Here is a 23311-nt window from a genome sequence, read left to right as displayed (position 1 = left end):
GATTCCGGCCTTCCTTCCGATCCTCGATCCAACTTTTTTAGTCTCTGAATAGAATTCTTATATTAGTTCTAGTAATTCTTATAATTCGTAATTTTTATTTATCGATTTTGTCTTGTCATAGTTGATGTTGTACCTTCACCTCCAATTTTTTAATCGTCAAATTTCTCCTGCAATTAAAAAATACAACAAAACACACTATAGTATAAATTAAATTATTGCAGGTTTTAATTCAATCACATTTCATTTTATAGTACATTTACATCATTTAATATTATATATTTTCATTCTTCTATACAATTTAAAAATGTTGATAAAATTTTCCAATTCTAATTCTTCAATAAAAGTACATTTTTAAAACCATTATTAGTAATCCTACCTATATGATTATTTAATAATTAAAAATATCTTTTGACTATCTAGTCTAATTTACTCTGTGAAAGCAATGTTCCAATTCTTGTGTTATCGAAAATATGTTAAAATCACAATCATATTATATGCAGTACTTAAAACAGCATTATTTTCATTTTATACTATTAAAACATAACAACGATAACATTTAAAACTAAAAACCTCAATTCCTAAAGTACAATTTCAACATTCTTTTTTACAATTATTTAACCTACATTAATTTTAGGATTTTTTAAAATAACATCTCATTATTAGTTTAGTCGTCTCCGTGACCATAGCAATGTTCATCCATTACTTCAGACAACTTTGTTGAATTTTTATAATTTTCCATATTTTTATCAATAAAAATACTTATGGCACACAATTCATGAATACTATTTAGCATACAATATATACTACATCAGCATATTGAGAGGTATTTCATCAATTGAAATATCCCATGGAAGTGTAACTGACAAACAACCATCGAGTGATGTCACATCGTGCCACCAGAAGGGAGGCGTGTAAAGAATCTCCCCAGGATTCAAGACACACGTGTACCGTTGAGCGTGTTTTAAATGTGGAAATCGCTTGGAGTCAATATCTCGAAGGTTAACTTTACTAGTGTGAGACCGTGAAGTGTGGCTCGGGTGAGGATACAGAAGAGGAGTGTCAGTGTGAGAAAAGAGTACCAACTCTTTGCATCCTATAACTTGTAAAAGTAGTCCATGGTTGCGATCGAAATGGAGCGGTGTTATGTTACCTTTCGTTCCTAACCACAATTGCATTGTGTCGATTCTAAAGACCTTCTGATACACTGCCTGATAAGGTAATGGGAGATCCGACATCACTTCAACATTTACAATTCTCCTCTGTCTTGCTTCCTCCAGCTGTGTACCAGTCTCTTGATCATGCAGTTCATTAAGTTGACCAACTTGATCTGCTTCCTGTTCATGGTCACAAGTCTCTTCAGAATCCAAAAACTCCTCCCATGGATATATATCTTTTACAATTTCATTAGGTGTAGTAGATTCTGGCTCTTTCATTTGGCCACAATTTACATTATCAACATGACAAATTGATTTTATGAGTCCTTCTACTTGCTCCCTTTCAATCATGTCTTGGTAAAGCTTAGACGGCATGGAGTGTGTGCGCAGATAATATCTAACTGCTTCGATATCTTTCTTTGCGTGGAATACCGCATCTAAAAACGTCTCCAAAGATATTTCAATTTTCTCCGAAACCTGAACATGATTAATAAAATGTTTGTTGTCATTTGATTTTAAAACTTTTAATTCATTCCCAAATTCCTCATAAAGAACATCTTTTATGTATTCTTCATTCCAAGTCTGCAACGGCAGCCAGTCTGTTGCAATGCCGGTAAGTAAAACCGGTCTCTTATTCTTGTAAAACCTATTGAATGTGGACCCACTGACATCGTCTAACCTCTTTATAGGTATTGCCGCACTATCAAATTTGAAGGTCATCATTTATCTTAGATCAGTTGATCTGCTGCACTTCATCGGCCAGCAAGAGTGCTCATTGCATTTATGTACCCTAACAACAATAATTCTAGGCCTAGACCTTAGCTCTGGCTTAGCTTAGGCGCGCCTAAACTCTAGACTTAGTTTAGTTAGGTAAGGTAGGCCACCGGTTTAGAAGAAATGCTAACAAATACTAATTATTTAATAGCAAAATACTAGAAGTAGAAGGCCGCTTGTAACAAAGGCAGAATGTAGGCAGAAAATATAGATTCTACAGTACTAGGCCTACTTATATCATGGAGTAATAATTAGTTACTCCATGCTTATATCAAAGCAATATTTGATTGATGCTTATGATGCATATTTCATATTGCAACTCCGCCCATCCTTGTTTTTGTTGGTCTGTTTGTTTATCTTGTAACGCTTCATTGGACATAACAAGTTATTAACACGGTTGCCGTGCGAACAGACAGACACGGTTTCCTGTATAAAGTTAGCGCCCTCTCCTTGATCGCAAGAGCTGCACTGCATGCTCTGAGCAGCTAGCTAGCAGGAGGCAGCAGCAAAAAAGGGGATACTCGTTTTTGCCTCTATCTAGTCTAGTCCAAAAGGTCGAAATAGACCCAGCTAGGGCCTAGAGCAGACAATCACCATAACGGTAACGTTACCAATTATATTCACCACACACGCTTCTATTTCAGTTCCGCTTTCCTTTTGAGTTTTTGGGCCTTCCCTGGGTAGGCACCTGCAAGTTACGAGGCCACGCCCACTTTTTATGTCGGCGAAAAAGTGTGACTAAATTGCGGACCGGTCCGCGACCGCCAGCTGTAATTAATTCATAAAAATACGACGGGATTGGTCATGGCCTAAGATTTTGACCTCAAAATGTCACGCGGAAGTTATTGTACAGCTGAGTTATTTTCAAAAATTTTTGTGACCACGTTTATCGAGTGTTGCAGATTGTTAAACATTACCGTTCACAAAATACGCCTAATATTCATCAAAGGTAAGTGTTATGAATATTTTGATATTGGTAATAGTATTAAGCATTTCATAATCTTTCATTATACTATAAGTTTGAGAAATTTTGTGTATGTAAAGCTGCACTTTGGGCACCCCCCGTAATCGCCTATTTGTCCTAGTTTTGCATTCGGTCTAGGCTAGTGCTAGAGAATAGGATTTTGGCTGTGCGAGGCTCGTCGCCGCCGTGGGCTATGAACTCGTCGCCGTGGGCTATGAACTCGTCGATTGTAAAAATTTAAATACAGTATATCTAAGTATTTTATTGCAAATATATTATAAATAATAGGAATAATATATAATAATTTAATATTGATATTTTATTGATCATTGCTTATTTTCACTCACTTTTTATTTATTATAATGGGATAAGGCCTATTTTTGTAGTGGGAATAGAAACAAATTCAGGAACCTTGACAACTTTGGGTGGTCGTTTTGTAGTCAGAGGCCAATCACAGCGTGTGATAGTTACTATTACTAGGCTGGTGATGGTAGATTAGTTTAAACATTTGCATATTTGCATTATTATTAATACTTTTATTATATTTAATTGTATTGTAGGTTATTCTTTGCCTCAAATCAAGATTACAAAATATATCTTCAGTTATTTAAGTTATTTTTGGTAAGTAGTTTTTTTCTTTTAAATAATTCTATATAATCATGCATATTAAAATATTATTTAGTATTAAGTAATATTATTTGATGAACATAACAGCTGAGAAAACAACATGGCATAACTGGTGATATCTCAGAATACTTTAGAATCTTATCTAAATGTAACAAAAGTTTGATTGTCTTGCTTTGGATCAAAGAGTGAAACCTACACTCAATAAACAATCTGATTCCATCAAAGCAAAATTGTTTATTTAACTCAGTGGGAGGAACTAATTACTTAATTAGCCCTCAGTAGCATTTCCTGTCGCCAACTTTGGTGCTTACTCTTCCCTGCTTAGTGCAAATAATTATTATTGTTTTGTATTTACTCGATCTTGAAAATGGTTCTATGATGACCAAAATGTCGATCTCCCTTTTTGTCATTAAATTTTATATTGAAATTACATAGTAAACGTCTTTTAATTCGTAATATTATTTATACAAATTTTACTATGATATTTAACAGGTAGTTGAGTGTTGATACACAGGATGGATAATCCTCCCTTAACGACTCCACAGAAGTTCATTAAGGACAACTACTTTCAAGTACCAAGTGATGTAGGTTTGCTGCAAAATGGCCATGTCATATTCACCTACATTACCCTTCCAAAAAAGATGTTTTCCAGTGTACAGCATATATTTAAAAAAAGTCATAGCATTATTATTTCTAATTGTTCTGTGAGGGATTTGGTAAAGAAGTTTAAGAGTTTTCATTCCATAAACACATCCGGCAGATTTGCTAATTTTGACATTTTCTGTGCTGGAACCTTTTCCAAATACAAGACTGTAGATGCTGCTTCAACCATGCAAGCTTCCTCATCCAACATCCCATCGCTAGAAGCTGCCACACAATCATCATCTGAAAATGTAGAGCCAATTAGGCCAGAAGAGGTAGAGCTAATTAGACCAGACGAGATAAAGCTAATTGGGCCAGAAGAGGTAGAGCCAATTAGACCAGACGAGATAAAGCCAATTGGGCCAGAAGAGGTAGAGCCAATTAGACCAAAGCTATTGAACCCTCCAAAACGATCATGGGGTGAAAAGTCTTTAAAAAGAAGAGCTAAGTTTACACCAATGAAGAGACAAATGCTGAGTAGAATAGAATTTAATGAAAAGCATATTGCAGAACTCAAAACAAAGCTTAAAGAAGCTAGAGCGAAGAAGGTTAAAGGTAAATACCGCTACTGGAGGCAGACGGTGGCCAGAAAAGAAATTCAATTGCAGCATAAAAAAGATAAGCTGGCAGACATAAAGGAAACAGATGATGTTCAGATATACAGAAAAAAATACAATGGAGCGCAAAGAATGATTGAAAGATTAAAGAAGAAAGGAAATGTGTACATGAAGGAAAAGGAAGAAGGCGCCAAAAAACTAAATGAAAAAAATGAAGAAATCTTTTACTTACAAGACCAGGTATTAGAACTACAGGAAAGAGTTCAAGAATTAGAAGAACTGGTTCAGGGCACTGCAGAGCAAAGTTCAGTTGATGGTGGTAAGGGAAAGCCTTACAATGCTAACACCAGGAAAATTGTCTACCAGATGCTGGATTGTAATGTGCCTACCGAGCAGATTCCTGTTCTTATGAAGAAAATGGCGGAAAGCTATGGAGTAACATTATCAAACGTTCCACATCCTTCTACTGTGCAAGTAATGGCAAGAGAAATGGGCGTCATTTCTGATTACATGACTGCCGAGTTTGTTGTTCAAAATGAAAATTTGACACTAGGATTTGACGCAACGACCCAAGAAGGAGTTCATGTGAACTCAATTCATATTACATCAAAAGAAGACTGTAAAGTTGTGGCTTTAGACGAGTTACCAGGGGGTACTGCTGCAGACTACGCCAAACATATAGAGGACTCTCTAACAAGTATTGCCACAACATACAGCAAGTTAAAAGCAGAGGATATGGCAGATACACGTTTAAACCTAATTAAAAACATCGCCAACACTATGACTGACCGAGCAATCGTCAACCACTCGACCATCTCAACCCTAAACGAGTCCTGGAACAAGCAATTAAATGAGCTTAACTGTCACCTGCATCCGCTAGATTCTATTGCCACAGAATGCAAAAAGGCGTTGAAGCAGGTTGAAGAAAAGATTAATGTCACAGGTACGTAATAAGATTTTCAAATCCTATGTTTATAATTTTATTATTAATTTAAGATCATTTATCCTATTTAATGCACTGTATAGGGTTTATTTGTACATAGAATACAGTTTGTGACCTTAAAATAAACCAACAAAGTTGCAGTTTAAAGAGGTTTTTAATTTGTTTTTTTTTTTAATTATAGGTAAGCAAATATATGGTCCAGAGTGTAGTGCTGCTCAATTGGTGCTTGCTGTAGCCAAATTAAGATACAAGGACGGAGCTGGGGATCCGAAGACTTTTAAAATCGAACTAGTGAATGCAGGTCTTCCGAAGGGCTTCATACCGAGGTACAGAGGAAACCGTCTCCATATTCTATTCTTAATATGTGGAAAACTTGTACATCAAAGTCCTTTCTTCACTGATCTTTTCTTAAAGTCTAGTCTGCAGAGTGACAAACTTCGAAGAGCGGTTTCATTTGATTTCAGTATGAGCCATTCCAGAGTAGAATTGCAAGTGTTGGGTTTGATTGGCAAACTTTTAACCGGCCCTTGGATGACCAAATTTTATGTGGACAGTTTAACTGAAGAGGACCATATGGGAGCGTTTGCAGTGATCAAGAAAGCTATAGATAAGCTTCAGTATTTCATTTTAAATCCACAGGAAACGTTGAAGACACCAAGCAACATCTTTGATGATAAAATACAATCTGATGATGAAACATTCAAATGTTTGCAAGTACCAGTAAATAACATGAGCCTATTTAGTGAAATGATGACATCATGTCTTTCTGGGTGTAGAAATGTCCTGCTCCGACAATACTCAAGGTATTTTGACCGCGATGTCACAAATCAATTGTTAGCCGAAACCAAGTCTGCTCGGCTACATAACATCGATGCTGAGCAGATCATGGGAATGTTTTCTGCTCTTCAAAGAGCAAAAACCAATGCAAGTATAGATTACATATCCTGTGGTATACGAGCCAGAAAAAATCATGTACTGGCATATCTAGAGAGTTTGTCAAAAGAGACCAGAGAAGCATTGATAAATGCTGCAAGACCACTTGCGAGACAACAGAGAAACATGAAACGAAAAGCAAAGAAAGATGTGGAGAGTGAGATTCAAAGGAGAATTGCAACGAAAAGACAGAAAAGGGATCAGTCAACAAGAAGAAAGTTAGAGAAAGACCTAATGGCCAAGAGTGTCACACCGAAAGACTTTCCAGAATATGAAGAAGATCTACTTCGTATTATAGAAGGAAGGCTTGTTGGTGAGGAAATCAGACACGTATGGTACGAGGACGAAAAGAATGTGATGTACTATGGTTTCGTAGAAAAGTATCTGCCTCTTACTAAAAGTCGAAAAGCCAAATACGTCATTGCCTACTGGCAGAAAGACCAATCATATAATGAGGATGCAGAGGATTTCAAAATATCACCTTATGAATTGGCTGTGGATCTTGTTAATGAAGATTTAGTAATTCTGTAGTTCACCTTCCTTAATTGATGTCAACACCAAAGGTAAAAATATGAATTCTATAAAAATATCCATACACGCTTTACATTTCAAACATTACGTTTCATTAATACTTTGCTTATTTACAGATGTTTCCACCGAGATGGAACAAGCTTGATCGCCTCACTACCAACGCCTTCTTCAAGACGATTACCAAATGACTGGACGTCAACACCACTGCACTGAATCATCGTCGTCTACCACAGTTTACAACTCATATTGTTTTATATAATTTTTTTTTTATTTTGCAAATATTTTTTATTTGCTCAAAGGGGCACATGCAAATGTGCAACCTCCCCTCGCTGTGATCATCAACCTTGTCGTGGTAGCGAGGCTTGCGTGCTTCCTTGTATTGTTAGCCAGACCAATGATGTTCAATAAAAAAGTAAAATATATACAAACACACTTAGTGAAGAAAGTATTTGCCAAACAACAAATTGAAAAAAATAGGGAAACTATTTCATAATTTTCGATAATTATTGTTTTAAGTATTATTTGTTATTGTATATAAACAATCAATATAATATGACTATGAGTGCAATTGGCACAGGCAACTTATTTATATTTACAATGCTAATGTTTTAAATATCTATTTTTTATCACCGAAAAAGTAATCAGAAATCACATTTTACAATAAAACTGTATTTTATTCAGAAATAGCTGAGTACTAGATTGTTTTAATTGAATAAATGTACAATATTTATAGTATGATTGAATAAAAGTGGGAAGACCCCACTAAAGAGAAAAAAAAGAGTTAGTAATACTGTAATGTTGTTCAGTAAAAAAATGCTCTAACAATATGCTAGTTATCGGGGTTTCAGAAACATAATAAAACCACAACTCTTCCCCCTTCACCACCTCCACCCATGCCCACCTCCCCCGCCCTTCTATAAATGCTTGCGATTCGTCATATAACCTAAAAAAATTTAAAAAAAAAATACAAAATTAATACTGTATAGTTATATTGTAAATAAATTGATTACCGATTACAAATGTCTCCCCCTCCAAAACCCCCCTCCGAACCCACCCACCATTTCTCCACCCTGCCTCATAGGGTCTGCGGAGATGTCCAAGATGTTGAGCATTATGAAAAATAAGTATTTATTTAATTTTGGAGGTTAGCACACATAAGCATGCAATTTGCCACAAATATTTGGTATATAACACTAAAATGCCTATACCAAATTTTTGATACAAAAAAAATCATAAAAAATAGAATTTTTTTTTTTTTTTTTTTTTTTTTTTTACAAATGCATTACATATATTTTTCTGAATTTTTTGATGTATGGGTCAATGAATTTGGTTGCGTTTGAATTTTCTTGTCAGGTGCCTACCCTGGGCCTTGTCTTGCTTTGCATATTGCAGCTAGCTCTCTCTTATCTGCTGCCCTCTCCACCCCCACCATGGCACCGTATATCACTCTAGAGATAGATGGCACAACCAAGATATCCATAATAAACCCAACAAAGATTAGACGTTGACTTCATTTCGTTTTTGACAATTTAAAAGTACTAAATTATACTAGGCCTATCGGCATTGTTGACCATGGCCCATGCATGTACATAAAAATAAATATATTTATTTAATATTTTCTATATATCAGCACGTTTGACCATGGAGTAATTACTCCATGGTTTGACCATAGGCTACGTCAAAACTAATATTATTAAAGAATGTAAAGTTTTCCAGAGCACAGTCGACCATGCACCTACCTTGCTGATAGTTAACGTTGATTGATTGACTATCGGCACAGTCAATATCGTTAACATAATTTAAAAAAATACTAATTTACATGCTCACACAGTTGATCACGACTATAAAAAACTTCAAATTATGGTGCATCCACGGTCTGTGCCGATAGCCTCATCCATTTGTGCTGTATTATCTCCATGATATACAGTAATCTTAGTGGAAAATGGAATGGTGATGGAAAGAATTTCATTCAGTAGACTATAGTAGATCCTTGTACACCACAACAAATATTGACTATCGGCTCAACAGTCAGTAGTAAATACATACACGTTTACACTTTCCTTTAAAAAAAAATATTACACTTTTGCACATTAAAAAGAGACCAAACATTCTGTTTTAAAAAATAGTTTTCAAGATTTTAGAATATGGAAATAATTAATTGAAATTAGATGGGCTTGTATGCAAGAACCAAATAACTTGGGGATGGGCTTATAAACGAGGATAAACCTATCTTAATTTTATGGAAGAAAAGATAATACAAATATGTACCTAACACTACTTTAGCAAGAACATAAATTCCAATTGAATACGTTTGTGTCAACAGCTAAATTGTAGTAGGCCTATAGAGTATACGGGGAATTTCCATGTGTGTAAACAATATATTCAATTTAAGCAACAAATGAATGAAATCATGTGACTTCCAAAACACCATGTGATTTGACCTGACTGAGTTTACTTTCATTTTTGCTGTTTGTTGCACACATTTTACACTGCATTACCATTACATATATTGTTCCAAGGGTGCGGAAATTGTAATTTCTTGAACTGAAATGTAGATTGCTTGTTTTTGTTGCATTACTGCATTAGTCTGTATTTAAATTTGTTGTTATTGAAAGGAAGTGATATAGTGTTTATCATTACATCAAAATGTGTGTGTATTTCCTACAGTAGAGAAACTATTTTATCTAACAAGATAACTTGCCATTGGCTGAAGTCTGTTCAACCAACATAATATGTTGATAAGACTACTAGATCTTTGAACAGTGAGAATTTTGTATACAATAACAACTAGTTTGTGCACGTGGTAGGACTCTAACAGTAGTCCTATAGTTCATAATTTAAGTTTCATCATTTGGTGAATTATACGGAGAGAACTGCTAATCTGTATTCCCATAAAGTTCAGTGGAATTGTTAGTTATATTCAAAGAGTTGTAAATTGTGTAAAATGACAAGTCCACGGCAGATTTTTCAAGATTTTTTCTCAAAAAGCTATCCTCCATTGAATTCAGGAAAAGATACTAGTGAGTATTGTGAAGATAAGAAATCTTTAAAAAAACTTTTAAACTAATCTGCTTATATTTTTATTTTATTGGGTTAGCCATACTCAATAGATTGTATTATAGAAGTTTATTAGGTAGTTACTAATAGGGGTACACTCAGCAAAACATGTTAAACGTGGATACATTTTTATTTTCTTTATTTATTAGTCTTCTTTAAAGAGGGTAACCCAGATCAACTCTAATCAAAATTGCATTTTATTTAAATAATAATAGGACTATATAAAACTTTAAATTGTTAGTAACAAGGTGCCAAGGTTACCAGTGTAAACTGTATAATGTATTGTATTTGTGATATCTTCCATACCATTCCAATCATTACGTGATTTCACTGTTAATTCATTTAGGACATATTTCCAGTTAATATTGGAATTAGTTGTTGAATATGTACGTTGAAAGTTAGTATGCTTCTTAATTTGCTATTAATTAATTTACAAATCTAATCAGTTGGTCCAAAATAGTATTACATGTACTACATTCATGTTTTTATATACAGTGTAATAACATTTGTTTCCTTATAACCTGAGGCTACCAATACCTGTAGTATTCCCGGATGTCAGACATTTAAATTGTTTAGTTGTTATGGTATTTTTAGTACTTATTGTCTTGTACAACATATCTAAACATTAATAAGGGTGTGTAAGTTTGTATACAGTATATCCCCTGAATATCATACATTATAAGAATGAATATGAGTGAATGAATGAACTGTACGCCCAAGTAATACCCAGTGAATGTTCAATGCTATACTATGTAGAATAGAGAGAGTGAACTATCAGGTGACACTGTAGATGAGATACAATCTAAATACTTTTTCATTTAATTATAATATATAATAATATTCGTTTTTATATAGCGCTTATTGCACAGTGCTTCTAAGCACTTCACATTATTACCCCAGTCATTTTGTTGTTGTTCATCAAACACATACGGAAACATACAGTACTCCCATAATGCAGCTAGTAATCAGCGCAAAGTTGTATCTTGATCTAACTGGGTACCCATTTATACACCTGGGTGGAGAGAGGCAAACATAAGTAAAGTATCTTGCCTAAGGATACAAGCAATGCGGCGAGAGTTGGATTCGAACCACGATCTCACGATCAGTAGTCCCACATCCAACACACTGCACCACACACCTTAGATCATAACAATATAATTTTTATAATGGCAATGAAAATAATGTTTTCTTCGTCAATTCTTACATTTTACAACCAAGGATTGTTTGAGGATACAGTGTAACATTTTAACACGCTCTCAGAATCGCTGGGCATTCATGTATGTGGTGAGGCTTAGCTAGTGGGTGGGGCTTAGCCAGTGGGTGGGGCTTAGCCAGTGGGTGGAGCTTCAAAGTTGCATCACCGATCAGCTACTTGAGTTGGAAGTCTTTTGGAGTTAATGAAAATAAAAACAACTAAAAATTCTGATAAAATCGCAGAGGTTGATGTTTAACAGTATGAACTTTTTTTAAAGTTATAAACCAAAGATTTAAAAAAAATCTTTGGTTTAATAATTTTAATTTAATAAATTTTTAGTTTAATAATAAACAGTGTTGGATGAAATATATGCGTAAATGTACAATACAAAATTGAAGCATGTGGAGAATAGTGTAGTATCAATATTATTATTAGCTCATTTTTGGTATAATCTTGTTTATGCCTTAGTTAAACATTAATCCTGCTGGTTCCCAGAATCACAATAATAAACAATCACAATAAAAAAAACACAATAATAATTAATGTGAATAACTTTGGAAGCTAAAATAGTTTAACAGCAAATAGTGATAATAACAATGACATGGTTTTCTACTGTTGTTTTTTCAGTGCTCGGAAAAGTAAAGAAAGAGAAAATGAATTTCTCCAAGTGTGACTTGCAATGGTCTCCGACAGCCAGCGATCTCTTTCTGACCTTTAACAGTTCGGTTCCGTCAGACTTGACTTTGTTTCAGGTTGGGGAGTTGGATGAGTTGGGTGATCTAGCATCCAATACTAATGACACTAAGGCACAATGTATATCATCAAAGCTTAGTGCTTGGCCAATAGGAGGCCTTGCCGATTTCAAACTTCCAAGCAAATCTGATATTAAGGTATTTGATACTTTCATTTATATATTTTATCTTTATTTTCTCTACAAACTAAATGTTTTGTTTTTCCTTATGTGATTTAACAGATATATATTCAGAAATTTTATAGAATGTTAGTTAGAATGTTTTACTAGCCATTTGAAGCAGCATATAAACATATACTAACTTTGTTTCAGTTGCATTGAAACACTGGTTCTCGTTAGGTTGATGAAGTTAGCAATGTTGGACCCAGTGTAGATGACTTGAATGTGAAACCGTCACCTTACAAATTTAAATTTACTATTTTTATTCTTTATACTGGGTAGCCTCTTCAGTCAAAGACTGTTCTCCCAGAGGGCCCAGCATATAGTACTATGGTGAGTTTAAACATTGACAATTCTCGCACAATACATTATATTTTTCTAGTGTTATGCTTGTCAGCCAAAGAACTTCCCAGGTGCCAACATGGTGACCCTCGGAATGTCAAGCGGCAAGGTTTTGCTTAGCTCGTTTGATCGTGAATCGTTACAAGTCGCTGATCGTGTTGAGCGTGAATTTCATCCTAAACATAATCGTCCATGTCATCTACTCGAATGGAACACACTGGAAACTCATCGTGTAAGTTTTACACCCAAAAAAACCATCCAGAAACTCAATCCTAAATTAAATTAAAGATTGTTTTAAATTAAAACTGCTGTTTAAACTGAAAATCAGACTTTATTGGCTAGCTAATGATGTTCAGTTTTGGAAGATTAAACTCTGAAATGTATAAGTATTTGTCATCTCAATTTTGTATATTTGTTTTTTAATTTCAGCTTCTTGCAGGTTATGATAAATACAGGGGAGATCAAGGTGTTGCATTGTGGGATATAAATCAAGGTGAAGTCCAAGTTCTCACATCATGTACAATATTAAATATTAATTGATCTTCTGTTTTATTTCCTTATATTAGTTAAAGTAAGTTGAAGTTTAGTTGAAACTATTATTATATACCTCAGCTTTCACCTTAATGTTCAATCACCAAAATGTGTGATGGTGGTGTTATATTAAGCTCTGTCTACACTATTGAACTTTATGTGACAATAACATGTGATGTGCCCGTATATAGACATGATCATGTCATATTACTACCATATTTGGGCATATTACTACTGTACTACCATATTTGGGCACATCACACTTTTTTGTCACACAGTACATGTATTTATGTAGTCAACACAAAACATGAGGGTTGATGACCTTTGAACTGGTCTCAAACAGAAGACTTTCACAGTGAAATGCACCACCAGTTTAACTCTATGCTTACAGTACATTACACTTAATTACAGAAAAAGATAAATTGAGAAAAATGTCAGGAATGAATGATGGATTGGGAGCAGCCGCCAAACCGTTGGCTGAATTTGGATCACCGGGTGAAAACGTACATTCCATCAAGTGGCTGAACAACCAAGCGACATGCTTCGTAGCGGGAATCGGCACCAAACATATACGTCTTTATGATATCAGAGGTACTAGTTGAACTTTGAACCAAGATTTATTTTTCTCACAACAAAACATACAAACATTTTCGTTTTGTTTATTTATTCGACCAGCATAAAAGCAATACATTATAAATATATATATATATATATATTATTAAAAAAAAAAAAGATGAAAAAACGCTGGGCAGGGGCAGCTTAAGCAAAATACATTGCTGTCATTACCCCTCATATAAAGTTTATGTTATAACATTACAGTTAAATGTGAACCTTGTGTCTGTCTATCTAGCAATCTTTAAATAAGAAAAGAATAAGAAAATATTCATTGTAGGGTAGGTACAAAATGCTATTAAAATGTAATTATTTTCTCAACAGACTCATCTCGTAGCCATGGTCAAGTGACAACTAAATTATTGTATGGTATAGCCATTGATCCTTGCACGGACTACCGCTTTAGCTCGTGTGTCGATTCGCAAATGAACATCTGGGATTTACGCAAACTCGATCGATCCGTATCCTTTCAATTAGAATTTCTAATTATTTCTATTGACTTTAAAACGAAGAAAAAGACGAAGACATTTTTTTATGAACTTTATTCAATCAATCATAACAATTAGTCATAATAATGATCTTCTTCTTATCACTTACTGATAATGATAGCCAATAATAAACATTTAGTACAGTGAATTTTACAAAATTATAATAATTATTAAATATAATGCAGTGATTATTTACAATAATGAAAGCACTCAGAAACTGAGTGAAGTTCTTGGAAAATATTGCCACAGAGAGCGCATTTGATATTTTGGCCCATGTTAATAGAATAAAAAATTTCTTTTTTTTATTTGTTAAGTTATTAATGAACCGATTTTCTTGAAACTCAAAAGGCATGTTCTGTAAGTATGTACACTGAAAAATTCAGAATAACTTAAAAATTGTAGCCACTATCGTGCTAACAAACAAACAAAGCAAGTACTATACTTGACAAAATAGAATTTTTAAATAGAATAATAAATATAGAATAGTGTTTATAAGTACAGCCAAATAAAAGTTTTGCGGTAGAATTAAATTATACTTTCTTTAACTGTATTTATTCAGATTCATAATATTACTGAACCAAGAAGTGTAGTTAAAGTTGCTTGGTGTCCAACACGTTACAATCGACTGGCGTGTCTTATTCGTGACAGCTCCGTTGTCAAAATATACTCAATAGAACATCTTTGTAAGTACAGTATAAATACAGACATAAAACAATACCATTCGTATTGGTCTTAATATAGCTTCCATGTAGCCCTTACCTTGGAGCACATACACAATGTACATACAAGCTAATATAGTTATATTTACTAGTTAAAACTCTCTATCAGAAAAATACACATTTTCGAGGCTACACTTAAACAATGTGGTTTTTCTAAGAGCTTAATTTGTATTTGATAATTCCTTGCCTTTTTAAATGATGTTTTATGATAATAATTGATGTGCTTTTATTTTCTTCTTATGTAGTTTATATGGCTTGTAAAATAAAGTGTATTATTATTATTATTTTATTTAAATATAGATAAGGAGGATATGGAGCACAATGAGATGCACCTGCAAAGTAAGTACAAACATTTTTTTTTTTCGGTCGAGATACATTTTTTGGATGTTTGTCCCAACTAATTATGAATTATTAGTAGTTTATAAAAAAATAACTTCCTATCTGCCATTCTGGCAGCCAGTTCATCTCTCTGCATACCAGTATCCGTCTCTAGTATATCAATGTATGTATGTATGTATGGAGGAATCTAGTCATATAAGTTTGAGTATGTCCCGGACTATTAAAAGTAAGTATATAAAAAATATGCTATTACAATAATATGAACTTTGACCTTTTTAACCAGCTAATGGGGGTAATCAAGTAGCGTCGTTTGCCTGGCATCCTACCCATGAGAATCATATACTAAGCATCACACCAAGTGGAATACTTAAAGAAACAGTGGTTGCTGATCTTATTCCAATGGTAGGCACAGACTATGACATTTACACTTAAAGATACATTGTCGCCCTAAAAAAATCATTTTTGAATTTTTTTTTGTTGAATATGCTTTTTACCAAAAATTGGATCAGAAAACAAACTATTTACCTGAAAAAAGTGTAATTTAAAGCAAAATGTACCTAAATTGTCTGTCAGACAATGGTTTTTGGTTAAAATTAACTGTTTCATTTTATAAGTGAAATAATTATTTGTTTTGATTTTGTTTTCTACAGAAGTGAATAACTTTATTAAAACTGCAAAATGACCTATTTAAAGTCTTATTTTTATCAATCTTTATTTATCATGTTTTTGGGGAAATACATCTTTAATGTTTGATGCAATGAATTCAGTTTAGTGCCTGGGGATTTTATAACTATAGCTCAGATAAATATACAGCTCATGAAGCACAAGTTTGGTTGTTCTTTAAGAAAGTGCTTGAGTTTACATCCTCATCTTGAATATCTAAAAATCTCCATGTAATTTGTCCATATCTACAAACTATATTAAATTAATTATAAAATACTCTATATATCTAGAAATTATGTTTATTTATGTAAATATAATAATACAGTATGTACTTAACTGTTTTTCAGACCTGGTCTCCACAATCCAGTCTTTTAATCGGCAGTGGTCGATATCTTCAAGAGATGGCAGCGGAGTGTGCTGATGATATATCTACCAAGATTAAAGCTAGAGCACTGAGGGGGTATGGACTAAAGGTAGGAGAGCACCTCCTTTGTTGTGTTGTACCATGTGACTTGGCAGTCTTTACAATAGCAAATGGGTAGATATAATCACACATCAGTATTTAACGATAATAAGAAGTCATAAGCAGTGGCGTAACAGCTATAAGCACTTACTGGCTATACCCAGGGGCCCCGGAACAGTGCCCAGAAGAAAAAACAGCATTATAATATGTTGAAAAAAGGCTAAAAACGTCCGAGGCTTCCAGCGTTGGAGGGCCACTTAGGGTTCCTAAACCAGAGGCCTCGAGTCTCTATATTGCACCACTGGTCATAAGTCCAAATTTTTACCTTAGTTACAGAACAATACTTATGGAAAAAGGGTCTTCATATATATTTGTGAATAATAATAATAATAACCTTTGAACTTTCTCTAATAGAAAGAACAAATTTGGGAGAATGGCAAGTTAGTTGGCGATGAAACTCTTCGTAAATTCTGGCTTATTCTGGATCACATAAAAAGTTTACACAAGGAGAAAGGTCTGCAAAAAATACGAAACAATCCATTTTATGGGGTCAAGGACCTCATCGCTGGCGAAATTCCGGGAACGGAATTTTGTTTACGAAGCAAACAACATGGAAAACATTTAGAAGGAACAACAAATTCATCGAACATTCATGTTTATACAAGTCAGGAAAGGTTAGTTGATTATAATAAAGCCACATTATTTTTCATTTTCATCGTTTATTTTCGGAAAAAAGAATGCAAAGTACAAAATTCTCCATAGCTCAAGAACAATTACAAGTGTAATTAGTATTACCGCATTTATTTTAATAAATGGCCTGGGGCGTTTATATTTCAGGAGGGTTTTTTAAAGGGGTGGGCATTTATTCAAGGGAAAAGTTTATTCGGGAGAGGCGTTTATTTTCTTGGGTGTAATATGCTAACATGGAGTTGTAATTTTGTCCTTCGTGGGGGAGGGGTTTTGTTTAATTGAAGGAGGCGTTTATTCAAAGCGGGGCATTTATTCAAATAAATACGGTAAATTAAGAACATTACATAATAATAGTTATATATAATATAAAAGTTGTTCTACATGCATGGGCAAACAATTGTCTTATTACACTGTATTCTTGACACTAGTATAATTATATTTTTAATTATATTAACTATCTTATAATCCAAATAATTTTCATCCCAAGGACAATATCTATGCGATTGTGTAACTGGGATTTTCAAAATCCTACAGCATTGGAAATCTACATTACCAGGTAAATTAATTCCACATTACTTTTGCAATTTCTTTCTGTAGTTGTGTAAGGCAATTCCTTTCTTTTGTAAGACAATTTGACAAAAACAACAAACTAAACGATGCACAAATATAGATAATCAGCCAACTGAAACCAATAAATCATTGCCAAATTTTAAATTAGGTAAATAAATACCTATTAATGACAGCACAAGTACATTATGTACAGTAGCACTTTCACAACACTAAGTTCTAAGTTCCACACTGTAAGTGATCATTTCAGAGATATGTTTTTCCACAATTGCTAATTACTTATTTAGAGACCACAGTGGAAATAAGTTGGTTTTTGTACTTTTCTGTGTTTTTTCCTTGTTTGATCCACTTATAAAAATAGTGTAACATGCATTTTATCTCTCCCTGCTGTAAGTATTGGCAATTTGGATCTGTCAGTTAGGCAGCCTAGTAACAGTAGGAGTAAAAGTAATATACTGTACCCCTTCCACATCCCAAGCGAATCTCTGTAGTTGACACACACTGGGCCATACGTAATACAACGCTGATGTTGACAGCCCTTGTGAAAACTTTGGAGTTTTTCTAGTGGATTTAAAAGAAGAACAAGGCTCCCTGAATGACTACCATATCTAAATTTACCATAATTCCTTTCCTGCAACAGTCTAATTAAAAACCTTCTGAATAAGAAAAATAACTAATTGTATTTTTTGCATATTCAGGCTAATAGAAAATGGTGAATTCGAAAGGGCAGCGGCAATACACATGTTTAATCTGAATTTAAGAAAAGCTATAGAAACATTGAACCTGGGTTCAACATCAACTAGATGGAAGAAAGGTAAAATACATAGAGATAACCAATCAAGTTTTTTAACCATGCTGTTTGTACATCTCATCACTGTAAAGTTGATTGCTCCTGTTGTTACCCGCGTTTAAATATTTAGGAATTCACATTCTCATCTTCATACGCATCCAACAGCGAGTAACTACCAATTACAGGATGGATAAACTATTTTAAAATTTATCGTGCTCATTTGAGGCTTCGGGAGTGGATTTGAAAGAGTTGTGAGTTACAGTCCTGTCAGTAGGTCAGGATTGAACCCAGATTTTGGAATTGGAAGGGAAGCACATTAACCACCAAGCTACAGCTCCACTACACTTTGTCAGATTAGTATTTACTTCCTACAATCGCTGTACCATCTGTTTTGAATAGTAGAAAGGGGAAAGAGGAGCCAAAAACACTGAATTCAAATATAACAGAAACACCTTCAATAGGGTTTCAGACAGTGCAAAATGATCGCTTTATAAAAATGTGTTTGTTAACTAAATTTAGTGCTTTGCCATTTTTCCTAAAGCTCTGTCTACACTTTCAAACTTTATGTGACAAAAAAATATGATGTGCCCAAATATGGTAGTGTTATCCCCAAATATGGTAGTGATATGACATCATCATGTCCATATATGGGCACATCACATTTTTTGTCACGTAAAGTTTGATAGTGTAGACAGAGCTTAACATTTCTATTGTTTCAATAGGTGACGTTAACCTGAGTGCCATTGCGATGGCTTTATCAGGGTATGATAGCAGTAGAAAGAACCTCTGGTGTGAGATGTGTTCTCTATTATGTAAGCAGTTAGAAAACCCTTACTTAATGGCAATGTTTACTTTCCTGACCTGCGATGATGGGAACTATTCAGTTGTATTGGTAAGCAATTGTACCATTCAAATAAGCTTTTGAAATGAGCGTGGTAAAACCTCTAAACCAGATGTTTGCATCTTGCAAAATGGAAAATGTAAGAAAAGAATATGTAAAAATATTTTCTTGGTTATTGTGAAAACTGCCTGACTGACAGCAAAGTTGTTGACTTAGAACAGAGCTAAGATAGTTATTTTGCTAAGCATGATAAATCTGACCCCTTGGAAATTGGAACTGAGTGTCTTTGCTCAACCTTCTTGACCTTATTGAGCTCTGTCTACACTGTCAAACTAGGTTGACAAAAAGAGTGTGATACGGTAGTGATATGACATCATCATGTCCATATATGGGCACATCACATTTGTTTTTCACATAAAGTTTGATAGTGTAGACAGAGCTTTAAATAAATAAATACATAAATGCCAGCCCAGAGTTTTTTGCCAAACCCAGATGCTTTTAAATTTAAAAGAATGCAACAGTTTTTTTTATTCAAATTTGCTTAGGATGAAGATGCATATAAGATGAGTATTCAAGACCGTATAGCTTTTGCCTGTATATTCCTGAATGATAGTCAACTATCCAAGTACATAAAACGTTTGACAGAGGAAGCCATGAATGAGGGTGATCTTGATGGTATTCTGCTTACAGGCCTGACAGAAGATGGCATCAAGCTCATAGCTTCATATATTGACAAGGTAATTGTGAACCGTTTATTGTGAGCAGACAGAGGGAGCTTACGATTTACGACGACTGATGACCTAGGAACAATCTAGGTCAGGTCAATTTGTCACCTGACCGTCAAAACTGTATCGAGGCGGAGAACAGAGAAGCACGTCCCAGCTCCACCACATGCGCAAAATAAAGTTACATGATCTAGTAAGGTCGTGGGTCATAGCAAATTGAAAATTCCCTATTTATGAAATGAAAATAGTCTAGTTCTAGTTATCCCATGCCCTAGAGGATCGTAGGGGCGTAGCAGATGAGATACAGTACACCAAGTCCTACCATTGGGGAATTAGTATTTGTACTCATCATGATACGATACACAGAGGCATAAGCCATATCTACCAGTGGTGCCTATCTCTTCTCTAGGGTTTTGCTTGATGGCCGTCGTTGGTTCTTCTCGTTTAGTACCAACGGGTGTCTAACCACGCTCCACACCGTGCTCATAAATATTCATTGTTTCTATAATAAATTATTCATTTAATTTCCCCCTCTATAGACAGCTGATGTACAGACTGCCAGTCTTGTAGCTGTGTTAGCATTTCCATGGCAACTTACCAGGGATCCAATTGTTCAGAATTGGATTGATTGCTACAGAAATCTCCTGGACACATGGAGACTATGGCATGAAAGGTCAGCTCAAGTTCCTTCCATTTTAAATAAGTTAAATTGTTAAATTAAATTTATGAAATGCTTTGAATTTTGCATAGTCATATTCATTGTGGAAGGAGCCATATGATTAAAAAAAAAATTAATGTTGATTTATTTCATCTTTATACTGGGTAATAATAGTCAGTACAAGACTGTTCTCCTGGAGAGCCCAGTCCAGCACATCGACCAACAATCCCCATCTATATTTGAATAGTGTACAAACTTCTTTATTGTGCACATGTGAAATGTATGTACACAGGTTTCAATGTCCAATGACGAGACAATGACAGTGAAGTATCTGGCCTAAGGAAACAAGCAATATGGAATGTGTCACACCCATGCGTTTCACATGCTAGTTCCATATACTTACCACCATGCCATACACTACTCTTTCATGCCTTCGCAGTGATGTAGTCACAAGAAATAAATTGGTCCGGTTTTCACAAGGGAACAGTCTCTGTTCAAGCCACTTGGTTGTCAAAGGCCTCTGTGAAAAAGTAGTCTGGTTGAAACCTTACCAACTGTACTGGTGGCTACGACCCTGCTTCTAGACTAATCTACACTATTTTGAACCCTGTTGGCTCCTTAGGGTCTTCTGATATCATTGAAGGTACTATGATCTAATAGTTCGATCCTCTGGGAAACTTAACTATAATACTAATTGGTTTATAATAACAAATATATATGCTACAGGGCAAAGTTTGATTCGTATGTACAACAAGAAAGCACAAGGAAGAAGCAAGAGCTACAACAAATCTTCGTAACGTGCCATTTCTGCCAGAGTCCTGTTTCACCATCACCTTACATCCATCATGTGCAAGCCAGCAGGAATGCCAGAGTAATGGAGGCAGCTTCTAAGGATTCAAGAGTCAGAATGAGTGTAATCAATCAATATTATTAATCACTATATTTATCAATACATTCATCGATCAATATATTAATCGATCAATATTATTCATCAATATATTAATCAATACTATTAATCACAATATTTATCAATACATTAATCGATCAATATATTAATCGATCAATATTATTTATCAATATATTAATCAATATTATTAATCACTATATTTATCAATACATTAATCAATATTATGAATCATTATATTTACCAATATTATTAATCAATATTATTAATCACTATAAATTAATCAATATATTACCTAATTTCAATTGAATATCAATCAATACATTAATCATTCAATTTATAAATCAATATATTAATCCCTTCAGTATATTTATCATTTAGTATTTTAATCAATATATGGGTAAATATAATATAGGTGATTTTATTAATCAACAACCACTTCACTCAGCATAGTTAAAACAATTATTTACAGTACTGTAGGTCAAAGTGTGTATAATCAAAACAGACTGTCATGACTTGCAATAGTCAGGTAAGGTATATCTAACGACAGTTTTCTTATTCTTTATAGACAAATACATGTCACAACAACAAATGTAGAAAACCGTTACCACGATGTTGTTTGTGTTTGATGCACATGGGAACAGATTCGTTTTATAAAGGTAAATGCATTCTTTCTATCTCTCTTAGGAGATAACGCATACCAGGGTACACATGATGCAAAACGCCAGTGTTGACCAGAGTTTGTCTAGGCACTGTGAAGGGTATAATTGTGCCTAGTGTATTGTGCTGGTAGTGTAGCTTATCCATTTACATACATGCTTCCTAACTCGATGCCTTTGGTTCAATCCGATTCAGAGTTATGTCAGCTTGTATTCACAAATCTAATTCTTAATTTTTTTTTAAATTTAACAGAAAAATTTGACACAAATACTACAAAATCGGAGAAGAAAAAGACCGTCTCAAATAACTGGTTCACATGGTGTCAATCCTGCAGGCACGGAGGTCATTCGCACCATTTAAAAGAATGGTTCAGGTAATCTTAGTAATGATTGTTTAAAGTAAGCTACATTGGGGTTTTTTTTTGGGGGGGGGGGGGACCCCCTTTGGAAACAAGCCTTTGGGCTTGAACGGTTATCCCCTGCTTTTCATGTTTAATGTTTGTATTATTCTATGTATTTATTTTCATTCATATATTATGTTGTTTTATAAATTGCAGTGTTCTTGAACTCTAAATATTACTTACTAATAAAAATACAGAAAAAGAGAAAATTCTTAATTTTAACTTTTGCAGTGGTCATGTGGAATGTCCAGTTACTTCCTGTACATGCCGTTGTATGCTTATGGATTCAGTAGGTAGTATATCATCCGTTGTCACAACATCGTGACAATCAGCCTGCTAAACAAATGGACACTGCTGGAAACACCAGGGCAAGAAAATGTCAACCATCAAGGGCATTTGAAGTGTGCTTGAAAATTGGCCGAATAGCAGGTGTTAAATGTATGTATAATGCAAAAAGAATCAGAACAGGGTTGTTGAGCACACTGGCCTGATCAGGAACTATTATTTTAGGATAATTCCGGAGATGGGGTTTTGGGAAAAAAGTAGACAACATTATGCTTTGTACTCATAAAAATGTTATATGAATTTACAAAGGGAATACCGATATTAAAGTTTCCTCCAAAATATGTTAT

The 23311-nt window shown here is 34.2% G+C and overlaps 3 protein-coding genes across 3 annotated transcripts; 2 read left to right on the top strand and 1 right to left on the bottom strand.

The window, feature by feature from the left end:
• Window positions 1–448: 448 nt before the first annotated feature.
• On the bottom strand, window positions 449–1989 carry LOC144840556 (uncharacterized). The gene has a single exon (XM_078696404.1). The coding sequence runs from the start codon at window positions 1875–1877 to the stop codon at window positions 804–806; it is 1074 nt and encodes a 357-aa protein (XP_078552530.1). The 5' UTR covers window positions 1878–1989; the 3' UTR covers window positions 449–803.
• Window positions 1990–2382: 393 nt separating this feature from the next.
• On the top strand, window positions 2383–23305 carry LOC144840437 (GATOR2 complex protein MIOS-like). The gene is made up of 20 exons (XM_078696248.1): window positions 2383–2529; window positions 12005–12267; window positions 12670–12861; window positions 13059–13122; window positions 13572–13751; window positions 14097–14233; window positions 14820–14943; window positions 15280–15318; window positions 15602–15720; window positions 16329–16454; window positions 16859–17118; window positions 17622–17690; window positions 18400–18515; window positions 19214–19383; window positions 19878–20069; window positions 20597–20730; window positions 21442–21628; window positions 22188–22278; window positions 22532–22652; window positions 22911–23305. The coding sequence occupies exons 2-20, from the start codon at window positions 12031–12033 to the stop codon at window positions 23002–23004; spliced, it is 2652 nt and encodes an 883-aa protein (XP_078552374.1). The 5' UTR covers window positions 2383–2529; window positions 12005–12030; the 3' UTR covers window positions 23005–23305.
• LOC144840001 (uncharacterized) lies at window positions 4160–8013 on the top strand. The gene is made up of 3 exons (XM_078695614.1): window positions 4160–5661; window positions 5843–7157; window positions 7242–8013. Exons 1-2 carry the CDS (start codon window positions 4161–4163, stop codon window positions 7123–7125), a joined length of 2784 nt encoding a protein of 927 aa, XP_078551740.1. The 5' UTR covers window position 4160; the 3' UTR covers window positions 7126–7157; window positions 7242–8013.
• Window positions 23306–23311: the final 6 nt, after the last annotated feature.

This window comes from Antedon bifida, chromosome 4 (assembly GCF_963402885.1).
Source record: "Antedon bifida chromosome 4, ecAntBifi1.1, whole genome shotgun sequence".
In the NCBI taxonomy this organism is placed as follows: domain Eukaryota; kingdom Metazoa; phylum Echinodermata; class Crinoidea; order Comatulida; family Antedonidae; genus Antedon; species Antedon bifida.
The sequence above is the reverse complement of the archived record's forward strand: the minus strand, read 5'-3'. Positions and strand labels throughout refer to the sequence as shown.